The following is a 25,835-nucleotide window of genomic DNA, read 5'->3' as shown; positions in this document are numbered from 1 at the left end:
ATGGGGGAAGACTGGTGAGAAAAAGGGATTAAATACCCTTTGATAGCTTTCCCTCTCCATTACTATCAAATCAATGCTTTCCTTAATCTCTGCTTCCACAAACCCATTAGTTCAGTCTGTAGCCTGGGAGTGGTGGTGCTGCTTTTGATCTCGTGCTGGAGTTTGCCATTCCACCCTGGGATGCAACAAGAACCTCTGGGCTCCTTGTCCTCCTCCTCCTCTTCATGTGCCGGTTGTTTGCAGGCCGTGTGCTGGGGCTTGGTTGGCCCTTGTGCCTCTTGCATTTTGTAGGAACTGTCACCACTTCCCTTGTTTTCCTGTTTATCTCTGACTTGTCCCTGTTGGACCCACCGAAACCTCTCATTCTGGTTTTCTCCCTGTCCTGTTTCTGAGGCCTCTGAGCAGCTGGACACAGGGCCACTCACCCGTGCTGCCTTCCAGCTCCTGGCACTTGGTTTCTGAAACCACTGGCAAGTGTTTGAACCCATAAAAGTAAATGAAGACTTTCAGTGCGTATTTGTGTTTAAAAAGTTTCCAAATTTCCGTGGGGTCAGTGGTGCTGTGCAAGCTGGAGCAGTGGTGGCCAGGCTTTGAAGTGGTTTGTGCAACACCAGTGGTTCACATGGAAATGTTTGGGATTGTCTGCTCTTGGATATAAAAACATAATGAAAGTAATTTGGGATTTCGGGGGGGGCTTCTCTTACTTATTTAATCAGGAAAGTGTTACTGATGTCCACATAAACTGTTGTGGTCATCTTTGTTTTGATATCCTTGGTCAAATGTTGCTGCTTTTTATAGTTCTGCCAAGGGGAAATTCCATTGTGGAAGCAGAACAGGTAGATAACTGCAGGAAAACATCACAACCCCCCTGTGCTCAGGGGCTGACTTGACCTGAAAACCCGAGACTCTGTGAATCCTTTGTACTCCTGGGGATGCTGGAACTGTTGAACTGAAGTAGCTTTTAGAAGATCTCAGGGCTGCTTTCAGAGGAGCTCCTGCATGTGCTTAGTTCATGTGGATGTGTGAAAGTAATGAAGTTTGGATGGAGAATGAGCAGCTGCCTCTCTCTCATCTCCAGACCTGAAAGAGGATCCTTTTAAGGCCCAAAGGTGTTGGCCTTAATTCAGAGAACCGGTCCTGAAATGACTCTTTGTCATGAATAGATGTGAATCCATTGCCCAGTTCCCTCAGTGTGCTGTGGGAAGGCTGGAGGTGCCTGGGAGGGACAGTGGTGACTTCACTGGAGAGTTAGGAGAAGAGCCTGGGTCTCCATCACCTCTCTTGAATCGTTCCTGCAAGTCTTGATCACTGTGGGTGAGAGACAAAGAGCCCAGAAAAACTTGTATCAACTTAAAGAAATACTTGAAAGGATTTGTATGAGCTCTCCCAGTTTCACAGAGTTTTATATAATGTTTTATTCCCTCTCACAATTACCTGGAGTTGTGCTGGCAGAGGAGAAACGTGAGCGGGGGAGAAGTGAGACAGGGTTGATAGTGAGGAAAATGACTGAAATAAAGACTCTACTAGAGATAAAGTGGTACTGTTTTGTAAAACAGCAGGATAATAACAATGGAAACCACATCTTGCTCTCAGGGGAATTCAACTGGAATTAGAAGCAGCTCAGTGCTAGCTTGGTAGAGCATTTATTTGGGGAAACTTGCTTTGCTGTTACATTCCGAAGTCAAAACAATGTGTGTTAATTCCGAGAGCTCATAATAACTTCCATCTGGACATGAGCACAAATTGTTTCAATCCCCATATTTTCTGTTTGTAAAATTGAATCCCTCACGAAGTGCACAGAGGAGCTTTTTAAGTTGGATAACGTTAGGTAAGACCATAAATTTCCAGTTAAGATTTCAGCTCTTCGACTCTAACAAACAGATGTGGGGGTGGGTTTTATTCTTTTCACAGGGAAATTAGTGACTTGTGTCTAATAATACCTACCAAAAAATTCACTGTCATTGTCAAAGGTAAAGTACAAAACAGTTGCTAAAAATGGGAGTGAATTGCTCAGCTCTCCAAAGCATTGGGCAGTGGGAGAGCATTCAGCAGGTAGCTGATTCCAGACTCCACAGCTGGTAAATGAGGCATGTGTGGGGAATATCTGAGGAAGATGAGGCTTTAGGAGGAGAAGGAAATGAACTCTCACCCTGATATTCACAGCAGAGAGACTGAGATTACACTGTGGAAACCTCCTGTTACAGTGGTTGAATATTAGGAGCTCCTGAAGCTTGGTCAGGTTTGCCGTGGGCAGTGAGTGAACACAGCAGGGGCAAGGCTGGCACCTCTCAGGGGTCTCATCCTGCTGGCACAGCCATGGACCTTCTGAGTAAAGAATTTCTTCCTGGTATCTAACCCAAATCTGCCCTCCCTTAGTTTGGCACTGCTCCCCTTGTCCTGTCCCTGCCTGCCTGTGTACAGAGTTCCTGGCTGTGTTTGTCAGGGCTCTGCAGATGGTGGCACATCACCTTCCCAGGCATCACTCCCAGGCTGAGTGAAGTCTTTGGGATTTGTTACAGGGCAGGAGTTGAGGTTGTTCTTCCTCCTGTTCAGGCTGGGTGCGTGCTCAGGATCACCTCCCAGGGAGGGATCTCGTCTGATCCTGGTTTGTTTTGTCAGACAGCTCTTGAGGGGTGTCAGACTGACACTGGCATGGTTTGCTCAGCCCTGGCCAAGGAACAGTTGTGCTTTCATCTGACAGTCATTAGCAACACATGAACTTTGCTGTTGGACACAGGAAAACCCCTCCCTCCTTTGTCAGTCCCCGAGGATGTTTGTTTTCACATCAGTACAATGCAGATCCAAGGCAGTATCTGGGTCCAGCCCTCCTGTGGTGTGTCCAGAGCTGTGTCCACGTGGTGCCAGGAGGAATTGTATGCTTGGGGTGACTTGCTGGGGATGATCAGCCAGTTCTGCTCTCCTGGGAGTGCTGCCCTGTGCTCCAGTGGCACGAGGTAAGGAACAAGCACAGAAGCACAGAAGCACAGAAGAAAAGCGAAATACTCCTTGACATGTTTTAGGTGCAGCCAAACTGCCATCTTTCCAATAACTGCATGGAAGGAAAGTTGAGTGCTTATGTATTGGTGCCATGTGTAAGAAACCCAACTGAAATTCAACTCTTAATCATGAAATGGGGCAAGATGTGCAGTTCCTGGCTCCTATTAGACTATCAAACATGTGAGAAAATCCACTTTATAATAGAAACTATTAAACTTTTCCATGGGAAGTTGAACAGCAGAAATGTTAGGCCCAGAAATTTGTTTTGGCAATAAACACTAGGGAGCAGAAGTGTCTTTAAGGGTGCTGTGGGTAGCAGTGTGGATGCAGTGGTTATGGCCCTGGGAGTGTAGGATGCTGTGACTTGCACACTACATCTTTTACGAGGCCCCTAAACTAAGATCATAAAACATACAGTTCAGAAAGAATGCACTGTCTGAATTTGGGGCCAGTTCAGCTGCACAGGGAAAAGTGTTCTTGAAAGAGCACAGGTTGAAGCCAGAGCTGAGTCCTCATCTTGGGAAGTGCCAAGCATTCATTTTAATGGTAAGAGGAAGGGACTGCACCTGAAAAACCACAAAGTACCTTCTCCAGCTGTGTAGAGCCAAGAGCTCTTTGGAGAGGTTTCATTCCTGAAAGTCTCCCAGGGCAGCAGTGGGCCAGAGCATTTAAACCTGGGGAATTTACATATGCTTTTTGCAAACTTGTTGGAAAGGCTTTCCTTTTTTCCTTTCCTATTGCCCATGCCAAGATCCCGTGGGTTGAAATGAGCCTGGATTAGCTGTAAGAGCAGTCCCCCTTTCATGCAGCTCAAACCCTGCCTGTCCTTGCCCGTGGGCAAAGGCCGCTGGTAACTCGCTCTGGAGGGGCAGATCTTGGCTCTTCTGCCTGTTCCAATCCCTGCACCTGCAGCTGGAGGCTCCTGCAGCTCAGGTGGGATGAGCAGTGTGGTTGGGAGATAGGAGGGATGGAGCATCATCCTCATAGGGACAGGCTGGGGAGTTCACCTGGAGAAGAGAAGGCTCCAGGGAGACCTGAGAGCCCCTTGCAGGGCCTAAAGGGGCTCCAGGAGAGCTGGAGGGGGACTGGGGACAAGGGATGGAGGAACAGGACACAGGGAATGGCTTCCCACTGCCAGAGGGCAGGGATAGGTGGGATATTGGGAAGGAATTGTTGGCTGTGAGGGTGGGGAGGCCCTGGCACAGGTTGCCCAGAGAAGCTGTGACTGCCCCTGGATCACTGGAAGTGTCCCAGGCCAGGCTGGACAGGTCTTGGAGCACCCTGGGATAGTGGAAGGAGTCCCTGCCCATGGCAGGAGTGGGACTGGATGGGCTTAAAAGTCCTTTCCAACCCAGACCATTCTGAGATTCTGTGAATAGAAGATGTGGCATCACCAGCTGTGCCTGGACTCACCTCTCCAAAAATCTGGAGAGCCCCCCCCTGCCCTGTGTGTTCCATCACTGGGGTGTGTGCAGCTGTCACCAGCTCTGCATTAGCTCCTCAGACTGCTCTGTTTCTCAAGTAAATGAGTGTGTGTTTATAAAACAGAACCAAAATTTAGTAATCAAAAGGCAAATGGATTCCTGGTCTCGTTAAGCTGCCATAAACACGTGTGATTTGCCAACCTAAACTGCTCTGCAGTGTGTGGAAGTGCTGTGTTGTGGAACTGAAGGACAGAGGGAAGTGGGAAGTCTGTTCTCAAGCCCTGGCACAACGTGGCAGCATAGGAAAAAGCTGTAGTGCGGGATTTTTCCTAATGAGTAGGGTGTGTGACTGGAGGCAAGGCTGCACTGTCAGGTATAAGGTGTTAACACCTGTGGAATTCCAGGACCTCTTTAGGAGCCTATCTCTTCCTTCTGCCGTGGTGAAAAGAAAATGCATCTTCCTGAAACTTCCTCTACTTTAATGCACAAAAATTCTGCTCTTCTGTCATTTGCAAGCAAGTGACAAACTGTGGCTTCTGGGGTTTTGATTCCCCCCCAGGCTTCTGTTATTTTCACTTCACCCCTCACATCCTTTGTTCTTCTGCTGCACAGTTTAAAATGTATGTTTTGTCCTCCTTGGGGCAGGGTTTGTCTCATACTTCTGTGCATAAGATTTGGCACATCAGGGCAAAAACCTGTTTTGAAAGCTTCGGTTGTGACAGCTGCCTAATCATCTATAAATGCCTTTCAAGCTTTTTCTGAACCCTGCTTGAGGTTTAGAGCAAGTTGTCCTCCAGCAAAAGGAATAAAAGTGGCTGATCCTTATTGGCTCATTCACTTTTTTGATCAGTCCAGAATGTTTGGAAATCCAGAGCTTTAAAGTATTTTGTTTTCCAAGAGGCTGGAATTTTTCTAACGGGGTTATTGTATCTCTCTGATCTGGACTTGTGTGTAATTCATGTGAATATTTCCCAAGTTAATATTGTGTCATTAAAAAACCAAGCTGTGCTTCAATGTAGCACATCTAAGTGGATGTTTTCAGGAAGCCCAGTGCTGAACTGTCCTTGGTTTAATGCTCCCTGACCTCAGCTGTTAAGTTTGAGATATTGTCCATCACATGAGGAACCATTCCCAGTGTCTCAGTGCCATGTGGAGTTCAGGGAGTGCTGATGTTATCCTGAGAGGAAGCAAGTCTTTCACAGGTTAAACTGTTGATTCTGTACTCACAAATGAGAGCTTTGCCCATTTGATTCACTGTCTGATCTTCTTTTTTAGAAGTCAGTCTCCTTTGCCCACTGAAGTAGCACAGGGAAACAGTTTAGAATCCCCAAATTCTTGCTCCCTTTAGGCTCTGTGGCACGGGCTGAATCACCTGCTCTTTGGGTAGTGCTTTGTCAGAGCAAAAAGAGCCTTTTCACTGGGAGGAGCAGCTTTCCCACACCTGGATGAGTGAACTGCCAGAAGCTGCATTTAACCCCCTGTAAAACAAAGGGTTTTCCCAACCTAACTCCAAAGAACAAATAGCTGAGAGACTGAATGCTTGCAGCACCTGATGGAGCACGTTGTTGTGCACACTGAAATAATCCTGCAGGTTCCTTTCCTGCAACATCTTAAGGTACAGGGTAGAGCTGGGCTGGTGGGAAAATTGCCTGGTTTGGGAGTGGATTTATCAAAATGTGGAGGTAATGGATAAATGGAGGAGGAGTGAATAGCACCATGTGTGTGTTCTCTCTGATTTCCAGCCAGGCCAAGGTGGGCCAGTTCTCTGTGCCTGCCTGTGCATTCCTGATTGCCCCTCTGATATTTATAGGGTCTTATTTGGGTTATATAGGTAAAAAGTAACCTCCAGGTGTGCAGAATTACACTTGGGGAGCTAAACACATCCAGAAAATGTTGTGTTTAAGGTGGAGGTACAAAATGTTACTTATCTTTCTCCTTTTGACTTTTACACATCTGACCTTTTGTTCTGTGCCTGATGTAAGGATTTTTAATACAAGAGCTCAGGATGAATGAGGTCATAGGAAATAAGTGTCTTATAATCCAATAAACATCACTTTGTGATCCCAAGCCCTTTTGAGAAGCTCTGACCTGAACCTGGAAAGGTTATGCTCTATAGTTTCATCTTATCAAGCTATAAATGCAGCAAGACTGCAGTAAACGTGGTTTTAGTTATTTCAGTGCTTCACTGGGGAGCAGGGGAAGCTTTTCGAGGCCAGTAACTGCTCTGTCTTCTAAATTGCCTTTTTTAATGTCCTTTTTTATGAAACAGTCATGGCATCTGAGAGGCACCTTTATGGGCATGGGGGCCCATATCCGTTGGTTTTTATGACAAGCCCCATAACCACCAAGTTTTACAGGAATAGTTCACTTCTGTGAGGGGCTGTTTCTCCCAGCCTGTCTTTTGGGTCCCCGTATCCTTACTGGGACACCAGACTGGAAGCACGAAGGCTGATGTGTGAGACCTCTCTGGAGGGGTGTTGAGTTCCCTCTCAGCAAGGGTTTCATGAGAGAGTCCTGGAGGAAACACAGCTTTTGGCTCATCTGAGTGTTTAGTTCTCCAGTGTGTTCCACATGTACTCAAACACGTACTCCTATTTCCTTGTTTTCTTGAGGTCTATCTCCAATAAACACTATTGCTGTGAAACCAAAATCCAGTGTTAAATATTGTCTATTATCCCATTTCAGTTTTAAATATTAGAAGAAAACCCCTTCATAAATGTTTGGCAGAATGTCACAAGTTGTTGAGCGTTTGTCATCGAGGCTGCTGCTGGCTTTGAATAAAGACCAGACTTGGTGTTTTGGTGGAGGTGAGGGGAAGAAGCTGCTTAATGTAATTCTGTGGCAAACCAAAAAAGGTAAAAGGGAATTAGTTCTGTTATCAGATGAGAATACAGTTTCCTTGGGCAGTGCTGAATCCCTCTTGTACTTAGATTTCATGCATGTATTTCCCCACCTTTCAGGTGGAACTGAAGAGGGACTTTGGACGAGGGTTTTGGAGTGCCAGGACAAGGGGGAATGGCTTCACACAGACAGTATCTTACTAAGTATCTTACTGATATCAGCTCTGCCTTGTGAATGCAGGACAGACCAGGCCAGGTTAGACTAAGAATGCTTTAAAAATACCAGTGTGACTGTAAGCACCCTTTGAAGGTAAAGGATGAAGTGCAGTTGTTGTCTCCTTCCTGTGCTGTTTGTGTGCCTTATTTGTCATGGCTAAATCCCAGCTGTGGTGGAGCCCTTTACAGTGGTTTTAATGAAGGTTTAGGCACTCTGGGTCAGCTTGGGGAACTTTACAGCCTGTGCCCTGTGGATTAATGAAGGACACGGGTCTTCAAGGATGTTGAAGTAACTTGTTTTTCTTGTTGGTTTAGTACTCTGAAAGAACTGCAAAGTAAACATCTGCTTTTCAGGTGGAAGTCTGGAGGAAGGAGGCAGGTGTTGACATATCAAGATAAGTCGTAATTTCCATTAAAATAGCTGTTGTATTTGAGCACTTCCTGCTGCTTGGATGAGGGCTGTCACTGCTGGGGCAGTCCTGGATTTGCTCCTTCTGAAAGCAGCACTGAGGACTTGAAGACTTGTTATAATCACAGTGCTTGTTATGTTGCTTTTTTCCCCTCCTGCTTCCCCAAGAAGCTTAAGAAAACTTAAAAACCCCCTTGGTGGTGTTTACTTCCAAACTGTGCTTGATGTTTGCTGACAGTCTTTTTAAGTATGAGAAATGAAAATTAATGTTAGATGTTTAGATTGATGTTCTCTAAAGAGGTGCTCTGTACCACAACGTGTTTCACTGATGCTGCAGCTCAGGGGTTTTCAGGAGAGCCACGTAGGTGTTCAGAGCTAGAACAGCTCCCCAGCTCCAGGAAAACAGAGGCAAGCAACAGGTGAAGCGTTCAATAATCTAAGAGTTTATAATTTCCCCTAAAGGTACAAACACACAAACTGTTTATATAGCAGCAGGCATTATTTCACGGAGCCCCGGGGTTGTTTGTATAGCAACAGGCGTTGTAACAACACTTTCTGTTTCCATTATTGCACTGCTTAGTCATCTGAACCCCAGCCAGTGCTCCTTCATCCTCTGAAAAGTCATCCAGGATCTTGTAAAACAATTAACTATGTCATTTTATTAAAACTTACATTTTACATTTCTGTCCCAGCGTTTGACATCCTCTGCAAACCTTCCTGTAAATGCTTGGCTGGTGACCAGCTCTGCAAAGCCGATTGAAAGAACACTTTTTTGCTTCTATTTTTGTTTGGAGGTTTTCACATTTGTGGAGCAGATGTTCTTTTGAAATTCTCGATGCTATCAAGAGAAACTCCTCGTTTAGCTGAAAGTCATTCCAAATTGCTCTTGACTGCCTTAGCAGAGCAGGAGCTGTGCACGGTGCAGTGGGTTGGGTCCTCCTCCTGCCTGGGGACAGATGGTGCTGCAACATCAAGGACCAGTGCAGAGACACGGGGAAGTCCAAAAATACAGCGGATTTCGGCGTAGGCTTCAATGTTATGCATAACATGTAGTGAAGGGGCAGCTCTTTTGAACTTTAATAATGTATTCTGAGCTGTTCGACTGGTTCCACATGGCTCAGAGCAGGGTGGACACGGCTGGGGAAGCAATATGGGAAATGATCAACAGATGAGTTCAGAGTTGGAGTCATTCTGCGTTTCCCCCCCCCCCCAAAAAAAAAAAAGATATTCCAGTCCAGGTACTCTGTGGTTTCTGGCTGAAAGTAAATGTATGTGCTTGTACAGCCCCAGTCATTAAACCTGTCCCAGGGACCAGGGCAGGAAACGGGCTGTTGTTCTTTGCACATGAACGCAGGATATCGGTATTTTTCTTAAAAGGCAGCCCCAGAGTGGCAAAACCCCTAATTCTGATCTTGGGGGCAATCTGCAATTACCCAGAAATAGCAAGATAACTAAGTGGTTTCTTTTCAAGCCAACTTGCTTGAAAAAAAATTTTAGTAGTTCTGGTCCTTCTCATGGACTTTATAGGAGAGTGACTGAACCTTTGCAGGTTTGGGTTCTAATTAGTTCACAAAGGAGGGATCTGTGCTGGTGGATTGGATGAATGAAGGTTTTAATGTGGAATTGTTGCCTGTAGGAAGGCAGCAAGCTTTCCCTTGTCTGGCATGAGTTTAATGAAGTACAAAAGTCCTGTTGATGAAGTAAATCCTTGGAAGGTGCTTGGTTGGAGTGGTGGTTCAGAGATACTCAGAGTGGAGCTGGTTCACTGCTGAGGACTGACAACCCTCAAGCAGAGTTTTTTTTCTAGAGGTTTCACAGAACTTATGCCTTCACTTTACTTAATATGCAACTCTACTATCAGCTATATGAAAATGTGTTTTAGTAGAAACAGTGGCTTTGCTCATGTTTTAATCTGAGTCTCCCATGCATTCCTCTGATCTGGGCTGTTGGACAGAGAGAGAGCCCTTAATCCAATCCTTTCATGCTCTAAAACCTTAGAACTTAAAGATGGTTATTCTATGAACTTTTGGTTGCTGGAGGAGGAACAAATGCAAAGGTTTTGATTTTGGTGGGGTTTTTTTTTCTCCTTCTTCTTTATTTCTTTTGCTCCAGGCGAGTTCTTTGGCAAACCAAATCCAGTGTAATCCCATCAGGAGAGCGTGGTGATGGTTTTGTAATCTATGTTGTATGGTTGTCTCAATCCAGGCTCTGTCATTGTAGCAGCAGGTATGAGTCCAAGCCACCACATGACTTGGCTGTGTCCATGTGGAAATAATAACCTGGAATAAATGGCCTCCTGGTGCACAGTGCAGGACTGAGGGGGATTTTCTCCCAAAGTAACTTTTCTTTCTAAAACTCAGATGAGCAGAAAAAGCATTCCCAATTTCAGGGGTCTTTTCCTGGGACAAACTGATTGTTTGGGAGGAGTCAAATTTTGGAAGCTTAGAGGATGCTTGCCTGCAGCTTACTGTCAGGAATTCTGGAAACAGGTGTGGAATTCTAAAGGAATTTATCTTGGAGTGGGATTTCTCCATGTTTCAGTAGGTAGCTCAAGCAGCATGGGATTCGTGCAGTTGCTGTGTGTGTGTGTATTGGAGGCCAGCTGGGACTTCTAGAGGGTGTTAACCTCTGCTGAGATCTCCTTATTAAATGGGTAGTGCTTCATCCCAATAGCCTGAAAGATACTGGAATTTAGAGATTTTTTTTTGTTTATATTTTAACCACACAAGGGATAAATGTATTGTATTGTTTGTTTATATTTACACTTTTATATTTATATTTATGATTTATAGTTACAGTTTATTTACATTAAATATTTTATATTTGTATTTATGTAGTTATGTTATTATATTGTCACGTTTGTTTATATTTTAACAACACGAGGGATAAATTTCTCTGCAAAGAGAAATTCCCTTCAGTGACAGTTTTCATGTGGATGTCATAATCTGAGGTTTGGAGGGAAAAGCAACTTAGAGGAGTCAATACTGGGGTTAAAGTCAGTCAGCGTTTGAAACCTTTCCCTTTGCTACGTGGCATCTGATTTGAATGCTGGGTTTAATTATGGGATTTAAAATGTTGATATAAACTGTATAAGGAGCAGAGATTTCCATCAGTTGTGTGACAATATGTATTTTTACTGGTTGGTGTTACCGTAACAACTCCACTACTGATTCCAGCAGACACTGAGACTGACAAGTGACCCTTGCACACAAATAAATGTTTGGAATTAGTGAACACAGAGTGTTGTGCTGAAATTTGGTCTTTTCCCCTGATGGCTGTGTTTTCATTAAGCTCCTGTTACAGACAGAAAATGGAAAAAGGGGAAGGAGGTTTCACACTCAGATTGACTGATTATTTTGTCCCTGTTCTTGGGTGGGTTTTGCTAATACAAGTATTAAATGGAACATTTCCTTAAGAGGAATAAATCTCTTGGAACTGCTGGATAATCATCCCACACTTTCTTAAAAGCCTAGTAAATTAAGTGACCATGGTGTTATGTTCTGTGGGATTTGGAAAGCTGTGCTGATTTTAGGGGCTTTTTTTCTGTTGTTGCAGCTTAGGTATCAGCATGGGCTGAGTACTCCAGACCTAAGGCAAACTCTTCCCAACCTGAAAAACTTCATGGAGATTGGGCTAATGGTGAGATGGTAAGTATATTTTTGGGGGTTTTTTTTGTAATTAAAATAAAGAGGTGGATGCTACAAAAATATTTGGAGGTAAGGATATGTCACAAACAAGCAGCTCCTCTTCACAAGCTGGTGAGACTGGGACTTCCCCAAAATACACTCCATGTAAATGGCCACAATATTCCACTGCTTTCTTACCTTCTGTAGGATGGGCCCACAGCCCTTCTCAGAGGTTGATGTAGGAGGGGAAGCCTGTGTGAAAAGCAATGTTCCTCACTAGAGGGAGGGGAGGAGTTAATTGGTGCCTTAAGGCTGTATCTAATGGTTGGTAGCAGGGGCACCCTCTGTATTATTCTGTCTTAGCCTGGGCAGTCTGTCTTAGAGGTTTTGCCATCACACAACCCTCTTGTTGTTTGCTGTAGGTGATGCACAGTCATTAGCAACACAAAGCACGTTTTTTTGGCTGGATAATACTTCCAAACGTTTAGGAATATTAAGCCTAGTTCTCTGGGAGTATCACATTCCTTCCCCTCACCCATGGATGTCTATGCCTCATTTCCTTCTCACCTCCAAACCTAGTGTGAGTAGTTGTTCCTTTTTAACCTTTCCTTTTTCAAGGCTAAGGATTCCAAACAATGCCCTTAATGCTTCCTAGTAATTTAGATGGAAATGAGGCTTTACAGCTTGAGGGGAAAGCTGGCTAGACTTTGATAATTGGGCAGAGTACAGATGCCCACTGTCCTGTGGATAACAGCTGACCACCTCTGCTGGAACAAGCAGCAAAGCCACCAGCTGTTAAAGTGAAGACTGGAAGGAATTGTGTGTTTTCAGGGTACTGCAGGTGAATCATCTGATACCCCGTGTCACAAACTGGAGTCAGTAAAGTATTTCCAGGCTATCCTCGGTTTGCAGGATGAGAACAGGGACACGGGAGGGTTTTTATTTACGTGCTCCCTTGCACTGCCAGGTTTGTCTGGTCTTGCTGCTGCTCCTCAGTTCCCTTTCTGAGCACCGGAGCTGGGCTTTGCTGAATTCCAGTTCTGTCAAACCATCATGAGCTGGTAAAACCAATACTTACACTGGACTGGGTTTCTCCTTGAACTGGTGTTAACTCCTAAGCCGTGCATCGAGCTCACTTTTGCTTTTGACTCGAGACATCTGCATTTCTCTGCAGCCTGGACTGAACTGAACCCCTGAGATATTCAGTGTAACTGAAATACATGGTTATTTCGGGCTTAAGCTTGCTCTGATAAGCATCAGTTTAGATTTAAAGTACACAATAGTTTCTTTATCTCTTCAGATTTAAAAACAAACCAACACAACCCTGCACAGCTTTTGTAGAAGAGCCCCCCTATTTTGTGCATCAGAGCAGATTTGGCTGTCAAGTCTCTGGGGCAGCACTGGCCTTGTGGGAGGGCTGAGAGCCCAGTGCCTGTGCAGGAAGGTTTGCTGGCTGGATCCCTCTGCCTGGGGAGATCTGTGCTGCTTTGGTTCCTCAGGCATGACACTGCAATGATTAATCCGTGTTTTCACATCCCTCCCCGTGTGATTTATGGCAGCAAGCTTGCAGGTCTACAAGCTCTGCTTCCCTCTTCATGTCTCTCCTGGCACCAATGTCCCACTGTGTTTACTTTTCTCCCCCCTTACCCCTACTGCAAAATATGATTTGTGCTGGATGGAGACAAAATCAAGACAGATCTGTTGGTTCCCTCACACTGTTACAGGGGCTACAGAGCTGCAGAAACGGACCTTCCTGACATCAGACCTGCATGTTGAATCTGAAGGTGAAAGATGATGAGCCAAAGTTGTTGTTGATTTAAACTGTCTCGGTTGTGGTGCCCTGAATCTTTTCTGTTTCCTTTTGGGAATAATTCTCCGTGTCCAGTTTTTTAGTCCTGGGGTTTCACTGGCTTCCAGAAAAGCAGCTCAGTTTTCAGATTAGCTTTTTGCAGATGCAAAAGGCCCTGTGCAATTTCTCTCTCAAATTCTTCTGAGCATGCAATTTATTCCAGCTTTTGAGACCAAAACACAGAAAGGTTAAAGAAACCTTAAAGATCATCCAGTTCCAATCCCCTACCTTCCACTGTCCCAGGCTGCTCCAAGCCCCATCCAGCCTGGCCTTGGACACTTCTAGGGATCCAGGGGCAGCCACAGCTTCTCTGGGCAACCTGTGCCAGGGCCTCCCCACCCTCATAGGGAAGGATTTCTTCTTAATGTATAATCTAAGTCTACCCTCTTTTAGTTTAGAACTGTCCCCCCTTGTCCCATCACTCTCTGCCTGCTTAAAAATTGCTCTCCCTCTTTTTTTAGAAGCTCCTTTCAAACCTCCTGGATGTTTTTAACATGATTTTATTCAGGTGTACCTTTCACAGGCTCAGACTCTTTAGATCATGGTTGCATCAAATCAAGAGACTGACTAATTTTCTCTCCTATTCTTCAGCTTATTTTTGTTTCACTCTGTGTAACTTCTGAGGGACAGTGTGATTGTTAACAAGTAAAGAGCTCTCTGCAAACTTGAACAGTCCAGGGAGGAGGTTTTTTCCTGGTGAACAGACAACAGACTTGTCTAATGCTGGCAAATACAAGATACTCCTTTGGAAGGGCTTGTCTGTAGTCAGGGAGATGCCCTTTTGAGTTGCATTTAAAGGCTTCTCTCAAAAATACTTGAAGGCTTGAATTTGTGTTTTGAAGGTGCATCTTGATTCATGTGCTGCTAGGACCGAGAGGAGCCCTAAACTTCAGAGTTAAGAAAATCTCTGGTAGCTTAATTTATGAAGATTTGATATTTTTTTTTTAACGTGCCTTAGAAATTCTCGGCTGCCAAAAGATGCAGTTTCACCTCAGCTTCACATTGGCAGCCTCCCCGTGGCTGTTGTACCTTGTTGAACCAGGAATCTCTGAGAAGGTGAGAAACTATTATTGCTTTTTAGCACGGTTGACATGGCGTTGGCTCCGAGCTGCTCTTGGAGCTTCAAACATTTCATGGATGGCTGTAAACCAACCTAAACACCTTCATTTAGCGTTCTTGCTGCCATGAGGTCATAGTTTGCAACAGAAAAGATCAAATGGTGTTTAAGTTGTTGGGTTTTTTTTTTAAAAGCATTCTCATACCGAAGCGCTGTAGCTGTGGATTTTGGCTCTTGGCCAGGCAATCAAGATTTAGTATTTTAACCAGCTGTGATCCAGTAATGTTCCTCAGAGGGAACATTTTGTGGGGAGGAAAAGATACATATTTGAGCCTGTGAATTGTGTTCTGTCCCTCATACTGCTTTACAGCTTCTCTGAGCCCCTTGCAGACAGATTAAATAATCACAAGTGAATCCGACTGAAGGAGCTTTTTATCAGAACTGCAAACAACCAGAAAGTGTTCACTAAGAAAATAACTTCAGAAATGTTTGTGTCCTGCTTCAGTCCCTTTCTCTCGCCTGTTTACAGCGGGCAGGCTGTGCCTTGTGCCTTAGAATGCCCAAATGGACTATTTATTAACTGGTGCAAACTAACATTTGGGGCAGAAAATAGCTACTTTGTAATTTTGCTGCCAGGACGACTTACAGCTGAAGTTACACTGCTACAAATTGGCTTTTGAGGTTTGGATGCAATTGAAACGCTGAGATTGGGGATGATGTCATTCTCTTATCTACAATGTCCAATAAACCTGAGGTTTTCCTCTCTCTTTTTTTATTTTTAATTTAGAAGTCCTGCTTTCTGAGAGGAACTGTACATATATGTAACCAGCTCCAGTCTCATCCAGCCTGATGACTGAAAGTCTTTAGGGCCTGATGACAGTTCATCAGCTCAGGTTTTATACTCCTCCAGTCACAGGCTGTTCTTTGTGGACAGGCATCCACACCTGTTTGCTGCCTCAGGAGATGGGCCAGGGAATTGGGGCTGGAAGCTGGAGCAGCTCAACCCCAGTAATTCAGGTCAAGGCTGTACCTTGGAGTAAAGGGCTGTGCTTCTGCAAGCCAAGCCCTCCTCACTGGAGACAGAACCTGACAGTCTCTAAACTTCCTGAGCAGTTGGAGGATTGCTTTCTAATGTGACTTCCTTTTTGACATAGTTTTTGTACTACTTCCATGAGCTGTGAAGCTCAAAGGGCAAGGGGGAATGGCTTTAAACTGCCAGACAGTAGGTTTAGATTGGATACTGGGGAGGAATCCTTCCCTGTGAGGGTGGGGAGGCCCTGGCACAGGTAGCCCAGAGAAGCTGTGGCTGCCCCATCCCTGGAAGTGTCCAAGGCAAGCATCTGGAATTGGGGAGGCAGCAAAACCTGAGATCTCCTACCCTGAAAAGCACCATCTGCTTCATTGCAGAGTGTCCTGTAATTGGAGCAGTGATCTGCAGGACTCAGTTGTCACTTGTCCTGAGGAATCAGTTCACAGAAATGCAGGATGATGTGTCCCTGGAATCAGTGAAGTGTTCCTGAGTGATATCTGGCTTTGTGAATATTTGTACATCTTGGAATTTGGGTAAATTCCTACAACTTGCCATCTAACTGTAAGATAAACAGAATCTCCTCAAATAAGTAATGCAGAGTATTCATTTGTTTTCTGAGCAAGGGCAGAAGGCTCTGAGCTGGGGGAAGGGAGGGCCAGCAGACCATCCCCAGTATATCTGCAGTGCACATTGCCTGAGTACAGTTCACGAGCCTGCTGCCTCAGATCCTTGTGTTTGTCACATTACATCACTTTAAAAATAAATGGTTCATTGTGAAGGGGTTGGTTGACAGAAGAAGCTGCAAATGCTTTGTGGAGTTTGCATTCAAAAGGTCTGAAGCAGCTGTTGGAATCTTAAGGAAACGTTGGTGGTTTTGCTGCTGCCTCCATGTGTGGCCCTTACCTCTCTTCTTCACTTCTGCAAATGTGTATCCTGAAAACCAACCTCTCCTTCAGGTGATTTGAGGGTTTTATGGAAGAGAAGGAAGCCCTACAGAGGAATTAAGGGGCAGCCTGGGAGGAGGTGGGGTGGGAGAGGAAATGGAAGAGCAGCAGTGCTGCTCACTGCCCTGCCGTGGGGACACTCACTGTTCACACAGGGACTCGTTGCAATCAGCTTTCTCCTATTTACAAGGGGCAGCAAAACAAGAAAAGTCCTGTGGAAAAGGATCCCCACTGGGGACTCCTCAGAACTGCTATTCCAAGATTTTCCCCTGCAAGGCAGATCCCAAAATGTATCAGGCCTTGAGCAGGAGTTTCTCTTAAATGGAGTTCATGAAGGAGGCTCATCCTGACAGCAGCTGAATCTCAGAGTTATGTGTATAACTCTGTGAATAGCTGTATTTTTGTTATTATTTTTTTAATTTGGAGGAAAATGAACTGGTTGCTTATGTTAATGCACATATTATGTATTTGCATGTAGGGTGGTGGTTATATTTGGGTAAGGATTAAGCCAGTGAAGGAAAATTCACGTAACACAGCCCAGATGGTGCAAAGGGGATGTTCCAAATTACGGAACCTGAGACAGTGAAAGCGGTTTGTGGAACCGAATTAAATAGTGAAGTCAAAAATTAAATTAAGCTTGATTGGTTCGTGTTCCTCGAGAAACAGAGGCTGATGATTGCCCAAAAGTTTTGGAATGATTGACACAGAAAAGCAGAAGGTCTGGCAAGGATAACTCTCTGCAAATAGTGACGTTGGTGTGGTTTTCCTCCTTTGAGCAGCTGTTAGGGAAGTCCACTGTTGAATTCTTTGCTCGTGGAGGATTCAGCCATAATTCCTCACTTTTGAAGAGTTTATGACGGCCCAGTACAGGCCATAAATCCATAAATACACAGTCAACAGCAATAATTCATAAAGCGCAGCTTGGGCCTATAAAACAGTGTTAACAGTGCGAATTAACATAATGTGGTGGTTTCTTGGGTGATTGACTCTCCAAACCGTGGGGCTCTGTCAGAGCTCCTGCTCAGGGAGGTCGTCCTCTGGGGCGTGTTCTGTGGTTCTCACGGCACTAAACATGGGGGGGGGGGTTTAGCACTTTAGGATACGAGTCCTTGGCCAAGCGGAGCCCGGGGTTGTGATAAAAGAACTGCTGCAGCCTTTGGTTAAACATCTGCCTTGCTGGGGAGCTGCCCCACAGCCGTGATTTATCCCTTCCCTTGCAGCGACCGGCACCACACGTCCAGCGCCATCCCCGTCCCAAAGAGACAGAGCTCCAGCTTCGGCAGGTTGCACATCGGCTTCTCCAGTGGGCTTCCTTCCCCGGACAAGGGACCCCGGAAACGGGCCACGAGCACCGGCAACGAGAGACTGCAGTACAAAACCCCTCCTCCCAGCTACAGCTCCGCTTTAACCCAGCCCGTCCCCGCGGGGGAGCCGCAGAAAACGCCCGGGCCCATCAGCTCTTCCCTGGACACCTCCCTGGACTCCTCCAGGGGCAACGCCGGGAAAGGCGAGGACTTGTGCGGCGGCTTCAACGGGGAGAGCGGGGCCCTGCTGCCCCCTCCCCGGGGCCGGCGGGACCCCTCGCCGGGCGGGTGCAGTGCAATAAACGGGGCGGTGGGGCCGGGGGCCCCGGAGCCCCCCCTGCCCGGCCCCGCGCTCTGCTGCGCCGTGGAGCAGGCCGAGGAGATCATGGGCATGGAGGCCACGGCCCTGGGCTCGGGGGACCAGCTGGAGGACTTCAACTCCATCCCGGTGGAACACGCCGTGGCCGTGGAGTGCGACGAGCAGGTGCTGGGGGAGTTCGAGGAGTTCTCGCGCAGGATCTACGCCCTGAACGAGAACATGTCCAGCTTCCGCAGGGCCCGCAAGAGCTCGGACAAGTGAGCCGGGACGGGGGGGAATCAGTGCTCCGGGGGGAAATCAAATTGCACTTATTCTTTATATTAATTATAAAAATAAAAGAGCTAAAGCTGTTCCTACGGTGTTAGACAAGTGGACTCGAGCACGGTGCCGCAGGATCATGGTATGTGCACAGCCCCAGGTAAAGGTTTATTCTGCTTCCAGTCCTTTTATGTCTGGTATTTATAATCTGTTGGAATTCTTTTTTTTTTTTTAGGCCTTGAAATCCATTTATAAAGGCTTTCCTGAAAACGACTTCTAGCGCTGATCAGGCCCTTCTATGAATATTTGTTGATTTCTTAATTATTCTTTAGAGTTAAATTTATTTTAATCTTTTCAAAAGAGGAAAAAAAAAAAGAACCTTTAATTTAAACGTACATTTACGGTAAGACGTCTTTGCCTTCTCCCAGGTACTCCTGTGTGTGCCTGAGCAATGTAGCCAGTGTTAGAGAAATACCATGGATTTGTTCCAGTTGAGCAGCTTTCTCTTGGCTGGGCTCTGGAGCCTGCGAAGTTCTAGTTTGCACTGATGGGTCTTCAGTTGGCAGTGAGGACATGCCAGAGAATGAGCACCTGTGTGATACCTGCACCTGGTTAATCAGAAGTGACATTTGGGGGTTTGTCCCACTCCTCCTCTTCTCCATACTCGCTCTTCCTTCCCATGGAAACCTCGAGGAGTAAATCTCCCCCAGGGTTCTGTCCAGTGATCTCAGCCTGACCCTTCCCCACTGGGGTTGGGCGCAAGTAGAGACCTGATGGACCCACTGCCAACACAGAGGGTTCAGCTGCCGCCCTCCCAGGGGTCTGCTGGGGACACAGGGGCACTGCAGACACCTTCCTAAAATCCCTGAGAGTGCAGTCAGCGCTTTGGAATTAGGCAAACTGTGTGGAATTGTTCCACCCTCTGCAGGAAGGAGGCACTTTGCATTATTCATCTGAATTAATATCCTTTCTTTAACCATCTGTACTTGGAAGGAAGAAGCTTCCAGGGCTTTGCTGGAGGTGCAGGTCAGCACTGCCACACGTGTTCAGCTGCACTAATGGGAAAGCAATTTGCAGCTGCTCTGCCATTCCTGGTGTTTGTTTCCGTTTGGATTTCATGGCTCTTGCCTTCTATATTGTGTACCCGAGGATCTGGGCTCACCTGTGAGCTCTGAAATATAAAAATATATAGCAGAATAAAAAACACTTCATCATGCCTGGCTTTCTGTTCTTCCCTGGTTTTATGCTTTCTTTTGAACCACGACCTAGTCTTTCCCTGCCTTCACATAAGACCAGCCTAAATTCCCTTGTTCAGATGTGGAATTGTATAATCTCAGCTCTCTGTTGTCAGAACAAGATGTCTATGTGAGAACCAATATCCATAATAACACTGTCCTAGGATAAGCATTGTTTCCAGCTGACACCTCGGTGATTGTATTGAATGATAGTCACATCTCCCCTGTTAGCTCTGTCTGCAGCTGGGGGGTGGATCGAGCCTCTCTGCAGCCATTTGTTGGCTTTGGTCTGTCCCAGGATGAGGTGCTGGATGGGAGCACTCAGAGAACTTGATTATTTGAGACACTGAACGTGATTTCAGGTGCAAAGTTGGACGCATCCAGGAGTATCTTCTCCCCTGAATTAGCTCCCCTATTCCAACCTCATAAAAGCTTCCCCAGAGGAAGTGCTGCCATCATCTTTGGGAAGGGATAGATAGGAAACTCCTGCTGTGCTTTGGCTGGAGAGATGAACACCCTGAAGCACAGCACTGAGTAGTGATGAGTGAAGATCCTCTGCCCTGTGCCTGTGTCTCACCATCTCCTGCAGGGGAAGTTCCGTACCTGGGCTCAGCTGTGGGAGGGGATCTGGCGCTCTGGAGGCAGCCCAGACCTGTTTGTGGGCGCCCTGGTGTTCCTGTGTGACAGAAAGGCGTGACCTGTGTGTGGTGGTGACTCCTCAGAGCAGCCCAGAGAGCCGTGGTGAGGTGGCCATGTGTCGTAGGCGGCCGTGGGGGTCTCGGTGTCGTTGGGCCCCGTGTGGGAAGGGGTGTGCAGGGCAGCAGTGGGGCTTGGCAGCATTGCTCTTTTCGTGACTCGCTCGTTTTCTCAGGTTGCACAAACCAAATGAAGTCTAGTTGTGCTCCCCAGTGTTGTGTTGCTGTTCCTGCTTGAGCCCTGGGATGGTTAATGTGTCTGACACGAGGATTGATTTCTGCATCTGTCACGTGGGCTTCCCATGGACGTACCTTCAGGAGGCCTCCAGTTATCCCTGGGTTTCTCTTCCTCTTGTACCACTTCCCATGTGGCAGGTGGTGTGAGGAGGGACAGCGTCCCAGGGCTGATTCCACGCTGCCCAGCTCCTGGGGGGGTTGGACAGGCTGCAGCCACCTCCTAGCTGTCCTTTTTTGTGTGTTTATTTTTATCCAGCCCCCCGTAAATTACTTTGCAAACAGCGCAGTGGGAGAGAAACCAACAGTAGGTTTGGAGGTGAGATGATAGATCACAGTGTGCTTTCAACTGTCAAAAGCCTTTCAGTTCCTGCACAGCTGTGACACTGTTAAATGTCTGCAAATGTCTTCAAGTGGAGAAAGCATTTCATTGCAGTCTTTTCCCCTCGCTTAGGAATTCCTGAGATTTTTGAGAATATTAGTTTTGGAAGATCAGATCCCACTATATTTTTATAGCAAGCACAACAGCATTGGCTTATCCTTGCTTGACCAGGTATTTCAAATAAGCAAGACCAGAATATCCCAGAGTAAATGACACGTTAAAACCATGTTGGTAATCGCGGGAAAGCTCATCTGTATTTATAAAATAAAACTGATTAGTATCTCTCAACTTGTGTGTCTTCCTTAATGGCTCCTTTGTGTTCCTGCTTTCAACCACAGTGTCCTTCCCAGCACCCAGAACTCCTTGGCTTATTGGTCATCAAACCCACAGCAGGGTTTTTTTGGTGTTTTGTTTTTTTTTTTTCTTTTCTCCCACCCCATCTGTCTGTCAGCAGAGAGTAAAAAGCCAAGGCATCATCTGTACAGCCCTGGAGCTGGAGTGGGAAGATACAGGAGGCAGAAATTTCACTTTAAGCTATTTTGCAACGTTGAACAGCGTGACTGAAATGCAGCTGCATGAAAGGGAAGAGTAAGGAATGGAAAGAATAAGATGGAAGTTATTTGCCTTGAAATGTAGCTGGAGATGCTGCTGCAGAGAGTGGATCTGATCTAGATAAACCTTCCCCAAAGGGGTTGTCCAGCCCTGGCACAGCTGCCCAGGGCAGTGGGAGAGTCCCCATCCCTGGAGGGGTTTAACAGCCCTGTGGATGTGGCACTGGGGGACATGGGTGGGTGGTGGCCTTGGCAGTGCTGGGGAATGGTTGGACTTGATGGGCCTGGAGGGCTTTTCCAGCCTTAATGGTTCTGTGAGTGTTCAGAGCATTAACTTGGAGCTAAAGACTCTTGTTCATGATGCTGCAGGATCTTCTCACTCAGTTCCCAGTGGAGTTCAAGCACATTCAGCCACGTTCCTGCTGTACATTTTTATCAGAGTGCTCAGGGTGGGGCGTGAGAAACGAATGGAGGTCTCCAGCTTTCCAGTGCAGCCTCCCTGCTCCTGTCTGCAGCCAGGCTGTGGAGAGCAGAGGGTGGATGAGCCACGTGCCTGCAGAGCAAGGTGTGTGTTGTTCCTCTTGCCCCTGTGCTCCTCTCCCCTGGCATCCCACGCTCCAGATTAATTCCTGGGTGCCTTCAGCCCAGGGAGCAGGATCTTGTCTTCACCTGTGTGTGCCTGGGAGGGTGGGAATCCCGTCTGTGCCTGGGGCTCTGGGCTCCCAGATTGACCCAAGTGGCCCTGGTTTAGATGTGCACTAACGGGGAATTAGGCTCCCAACGCCCCTGACTGCTCCTGAGCTCTTTGGGCAGCCTCTGATGGAGCATCCCCAGCCAAGGAATCCCTGTGAAAAGTGGGAAAAGGCTCTGGGAGAGGATGAGGGGGCTCGTCTCCAAGGCACAGTAGGTTTGTTCAGTCTTAGCTGTTACATTTGCACAGGGACAAATATAACTCAGGTCCATATCTGGGCAGTCTCAGGGAGTCCCTGACAGGTGACCCCAGGGGACAGTTGCCTTCTCTCAGTGCTTATTTCTGACATTGTAATCCAAATCGACGTTCAGTGCTTGAGTACACAATAAGTTCATTACAGCTGAGCCCTCCAGCCCCAGGATTTCCTGTTGGTAAGTCTCGGAAAAAATCAGGATTCCCAGTGGTATCGGGCTGAAAACGTTTGCAGATAAAATCCAAGTCAGTGAGTTGTGCCAGAATGTTTTTGGAGCCGAAGTGGGGCTGTGTTTTCGGTGCAGTGGTTCCTTGTCCTTCCCTGCTGCCCGGAGTGGGAGGTGGAGGCCCCTGCCCCACACAGCTCCCAAACAGGGTCTTGGTGCTGCTCCCAGGGGGAGCTCATTAAACAGCAGTGGATGGATCCACAATCCCATGGTCAGGCACATTCCTTGAGCGTGTTTTTGGAACCTAAACTGTTCCCTCTCGTCCCACTTCCCAAAGAGCACGAGAAAACTCCGGGCATCATCTCAGCAAATCCCCCCGAGGAGGCCCTGCTGAGCTCCCCAGGCAGACGAGGCTCCAGCTGTCCTGGCTGCCTCCAGCACTGGGATGTGTCTCCCCATCCTTCCATGGCCACACCAGGGCTGCAGCCCGGTGGGATTGCTGCTGGGGCTGGTTAACAGGCTGCTGTGATGAGGTGTGGGTTTGGCCTGGCACTGCCCTGTGCCCATCTGGCACAGGGTCAGCACCTCTCCTGCTCCCACCTCCTCCCCTCAGGGAGCTGGGACCTCGCAAAAACAGACACTGCTCCCTCCAGCCCGTGGGTCTCAGCTGGGATCTGCAAACCAGCAGTGGAATTCGAAGCTGGTTTTCTAACAGGGTGGAGGGAAAACGCTGCTGCATCCCGAGGGGGGAGTGTGGAGTGGCCCTGTGTGGGTCTGAGGGTGGGAGAGGAGCTCGGAGGCTCCCCAGCAAAAGTGGTGCAAGAGCCAGAGGTGCTGCTGTTATAGAAGAGGCTCACAGCATTAACAAGATGCAAAGAAGAGAACAGGAAGGTCTCATTTCTGCACACCCACCGCCCTGTGAGGAGAAGAAATGCATGAACACACAGCACACACAGCAAATGGGCACTCGGGGTATTATTTTAGGGAAAAGGTTCCTGTTCTTTCCTCCCACGGCAGTTTTTAAATTTTACACATCTTAAACCCAATTAATTTGTTAGTCACTGGGAGTGCAGCATCCTGTATGGCTCCTGTGAGGGGAACACGGGATAAAAGCAGGATTATCACTTGCAGGAGCAGCACAACAGCACCAGGACTAACCTGGGAACCTTCCCTTCTCTAGTTTGGGACCTGGTGAGGAGGATCAGCCACGAGCTCTGCAGAGAAAGCTGTGACCTGGGAACAATTCCTTGCTCTGTGCTGCTGCCCTCGGTAGCTTTCTGATGTGACAAATGGCACGGAGTTCCTTTCCCTGCAGGCTCGTGTCTGTGTGGCAGCACTGCCTGGGAGCAGCCTCATGCCTCCAAGGGCTCACCTAGGAGGGGATGGGGCTCTTCCCGGTGGCCAAATCTCGGCTTCCCCACGGATTTGGGGAGCAGAGGCTGCTGCGGGGGTTGGCAAGGAATGGATCCACAGGTGAGAGAGTCCTGCAAAGTTTGCCCTTTAAAAATGCCCCAAAGGAAGGAACCTGCTCGACCTGAAGGCAGAGACCTTCCCTGCCCAGACTGTTTCTGATGACTCAGAACAGACCTAGGTCTTAAAATGTCACATTTCTAGGACTCCTGCATTCCCAAATAGTTCCTTCTCCCTGCCCCTGTGTCCTTCCTTCTTTCCTCTGCAGCCATGTGAGAGAAAGAGGCTGCCCTGCCAGGAAGGGAGCCCTGCACTGCAGGTCCCCAGGGCTCCCTGTGATGTCCTGCAGCCTTTGCTGGAGCAGGGATGGACCAGAGCCCCGTGTCCTCATCCCAGCTGGGACTGGGGAGGATCCCCCTGGCTGGCACAAGGAGCTGCTGCTCCTCTCTGAGGAGGGGGTGAGCTGAGCTGGGGTACCTGCTGTGCCAAAGGGGGGCAATGATCCAGGTGCTGGGTCCCCCCTTCCTTACTTCTCTCAGCCCAGGTGGAAAGCCAGCTCTGGAGGTTGGCTCCAACCTTCCAGGGGTCCTGGGGAGCTGGAGCATCCCTCCCACAAACCCAGCACGTTGCCCTCCCTGTGGCTGCAGGGGGGAAAACAAGGGTAAGTGTCCCCCCCGTGATGCTCCCTGGCAAAATGCTCCGAGCCCTCTGCAGGGAGAACTCTCTCCAGCAGGATCAGCCTGGTGTGCACCGTGCCCTGACACCTCCACCCTTCTGAGGGCCACCCTCCAGGCACCCTTGGGAGTCCAGGACCTGCTTTTCACCTGGGGGAGTGGTTTCTGCACTCAGCCACAGCTCAGCCCCTGGGGAAGCCAGAGCCAAGGGCTGGCCGGTGTCACACTGCTCAGGTGACAGGCTGTGGGGAGAGGGAAGGCTTGGAAACAGGAGTTTGGTTCCGTTCCATCGTGTTTCCAGCGGGTCTCAGTTTATAAATAGTTCAGGTCAGCCACGTGCCTCCTTCTTTGACACTTCTTTGAGGCTGAGGACGCCCCGGGGTTTATACTTAGAAACTTTCCTTTCCTGGCTGCCCCCGTGTCCCTCCCTGCCAGGAAAGTCCAGCACAGGAGTCAGAAAGGTGCCTGTGTGGATGTACCAGGAGCCAGCACTGAGCTATGCCCAGGGCATGGCCCGGGTGGAACCAGGAGCCAGGAAATAAAGCCCAAGTCCTGAGTGCTGAGCTGCCCTCGGGGCTGGTTCCCAGATGAGGAGGGAATGGGAGAGGGGTTCTCCCCCGGCCCCAGCAGGGGGGAAGCAAGCTGGGAAGTCAGGTAGGAGTGGTGCTTGTGAAGGGTAGTTTAACATCTGGGAATTACTGGCTGCAAAGTCACCACAGCGTGAGAGGGATCTTCCTTTGCTGCAGTGGTTTCTGCCTCCTGGGCATCAGACCCCCTGCATCACCCCCTCCAGGGGTGGGGAGCGGGTGGGGATTTGCTCCAGGAGCTCTTCTGGCAGCGTTGGGGGTGTTGAGCTGCTGATGCACCTTCTGCCACGGGCTGAGTGAAATGAGCATCTCCTGAGGGAGGGTGGGGGCAGAAAGGCTGAAGGGAAAGAGCAGAGGTGTTTGCACTGCAGTTTAACTGAGCTCCAGCCAGGGTCAGGGGAGAGGAGTGAGCATGGAATGGGATGAGCTTTAAGGTCCCTTCCATCCCAAACCGGTCTGTGGTGCTAGGATGTCTTACCTCAAGTGGAGAGGTTACACCCACCTTTGTTTGTTGGAGACTTTGGCATAGGTGACCAGAGGAACAGCAACCTCTGCCCCAAAGAGCTCCAAGTCTGGATGTGAAAGAAGGTGCAGGTGAGTGAGGAAATGGTGGCACAGTAAGTTAGTGAGGAGGAAGGTGCTCTCTGCACTTCAGTTCCTTTATGAAATCCTTCTCAAGTATCT

At 47.9% G+C, this 25,835-nt stretch overlaps 1 protein-coding gene across 3 annotated transcripts in view; it reads left to right on the top strand.

Moving 5' to 3' along the window:
- UVRAG (UV radiation resistance associated) overlaps window positions 1-19,489 on the top strand; it is a 61,693-nt gene extending 42,204 nt beyond the window's left edge. For 2 of the 3 annotated variants that reach the window (XM_051779404.1, XM_051779405.1), the window contains exons 14-15: window positions 11,442-11,533; window positions 17,613-19,489. In XM_051779404.1, coding sequence (XP_051635364.1) covers window positions 11,442-11,533; window positions 17,613-18,276 — 756 coding nt within the window. In that variant the 3' untranslated portion in view covers window positions 18,277-19,489. Of the gene's footprint in view, window positions 1-11,441; window positions 11,534-13,236; window positions 13,715-17,612 lie in introns of those variants that run through there. The other variant, XM_051779406.1, reaches the window with a different exon arrangement.
- The last annotated feature ends 6,346 nt before the right edge of the window (window positions 19,490-25,835 follow it).

Source organism: Manacus candei, unplaced genomic scaffold, assembly GCF_025592945.1.
Source record: "Manacus candei isolate 608988 ecotype Guabito, Panama unplaced genomic scaffold, ASM2559294v1 h1tg000014l, whole genome shotgun sequence".
Taxonomy (NCBI): Eukaryota; Metazoa; Chordata; class Aves; order Passeriformes; family Pipridae; genus Manacus; species Manacus candei.
Note: the sequence above shows the minus strand (reverse complement) of the source record. Positions and strands in the feature narration are given on the sequence as shown.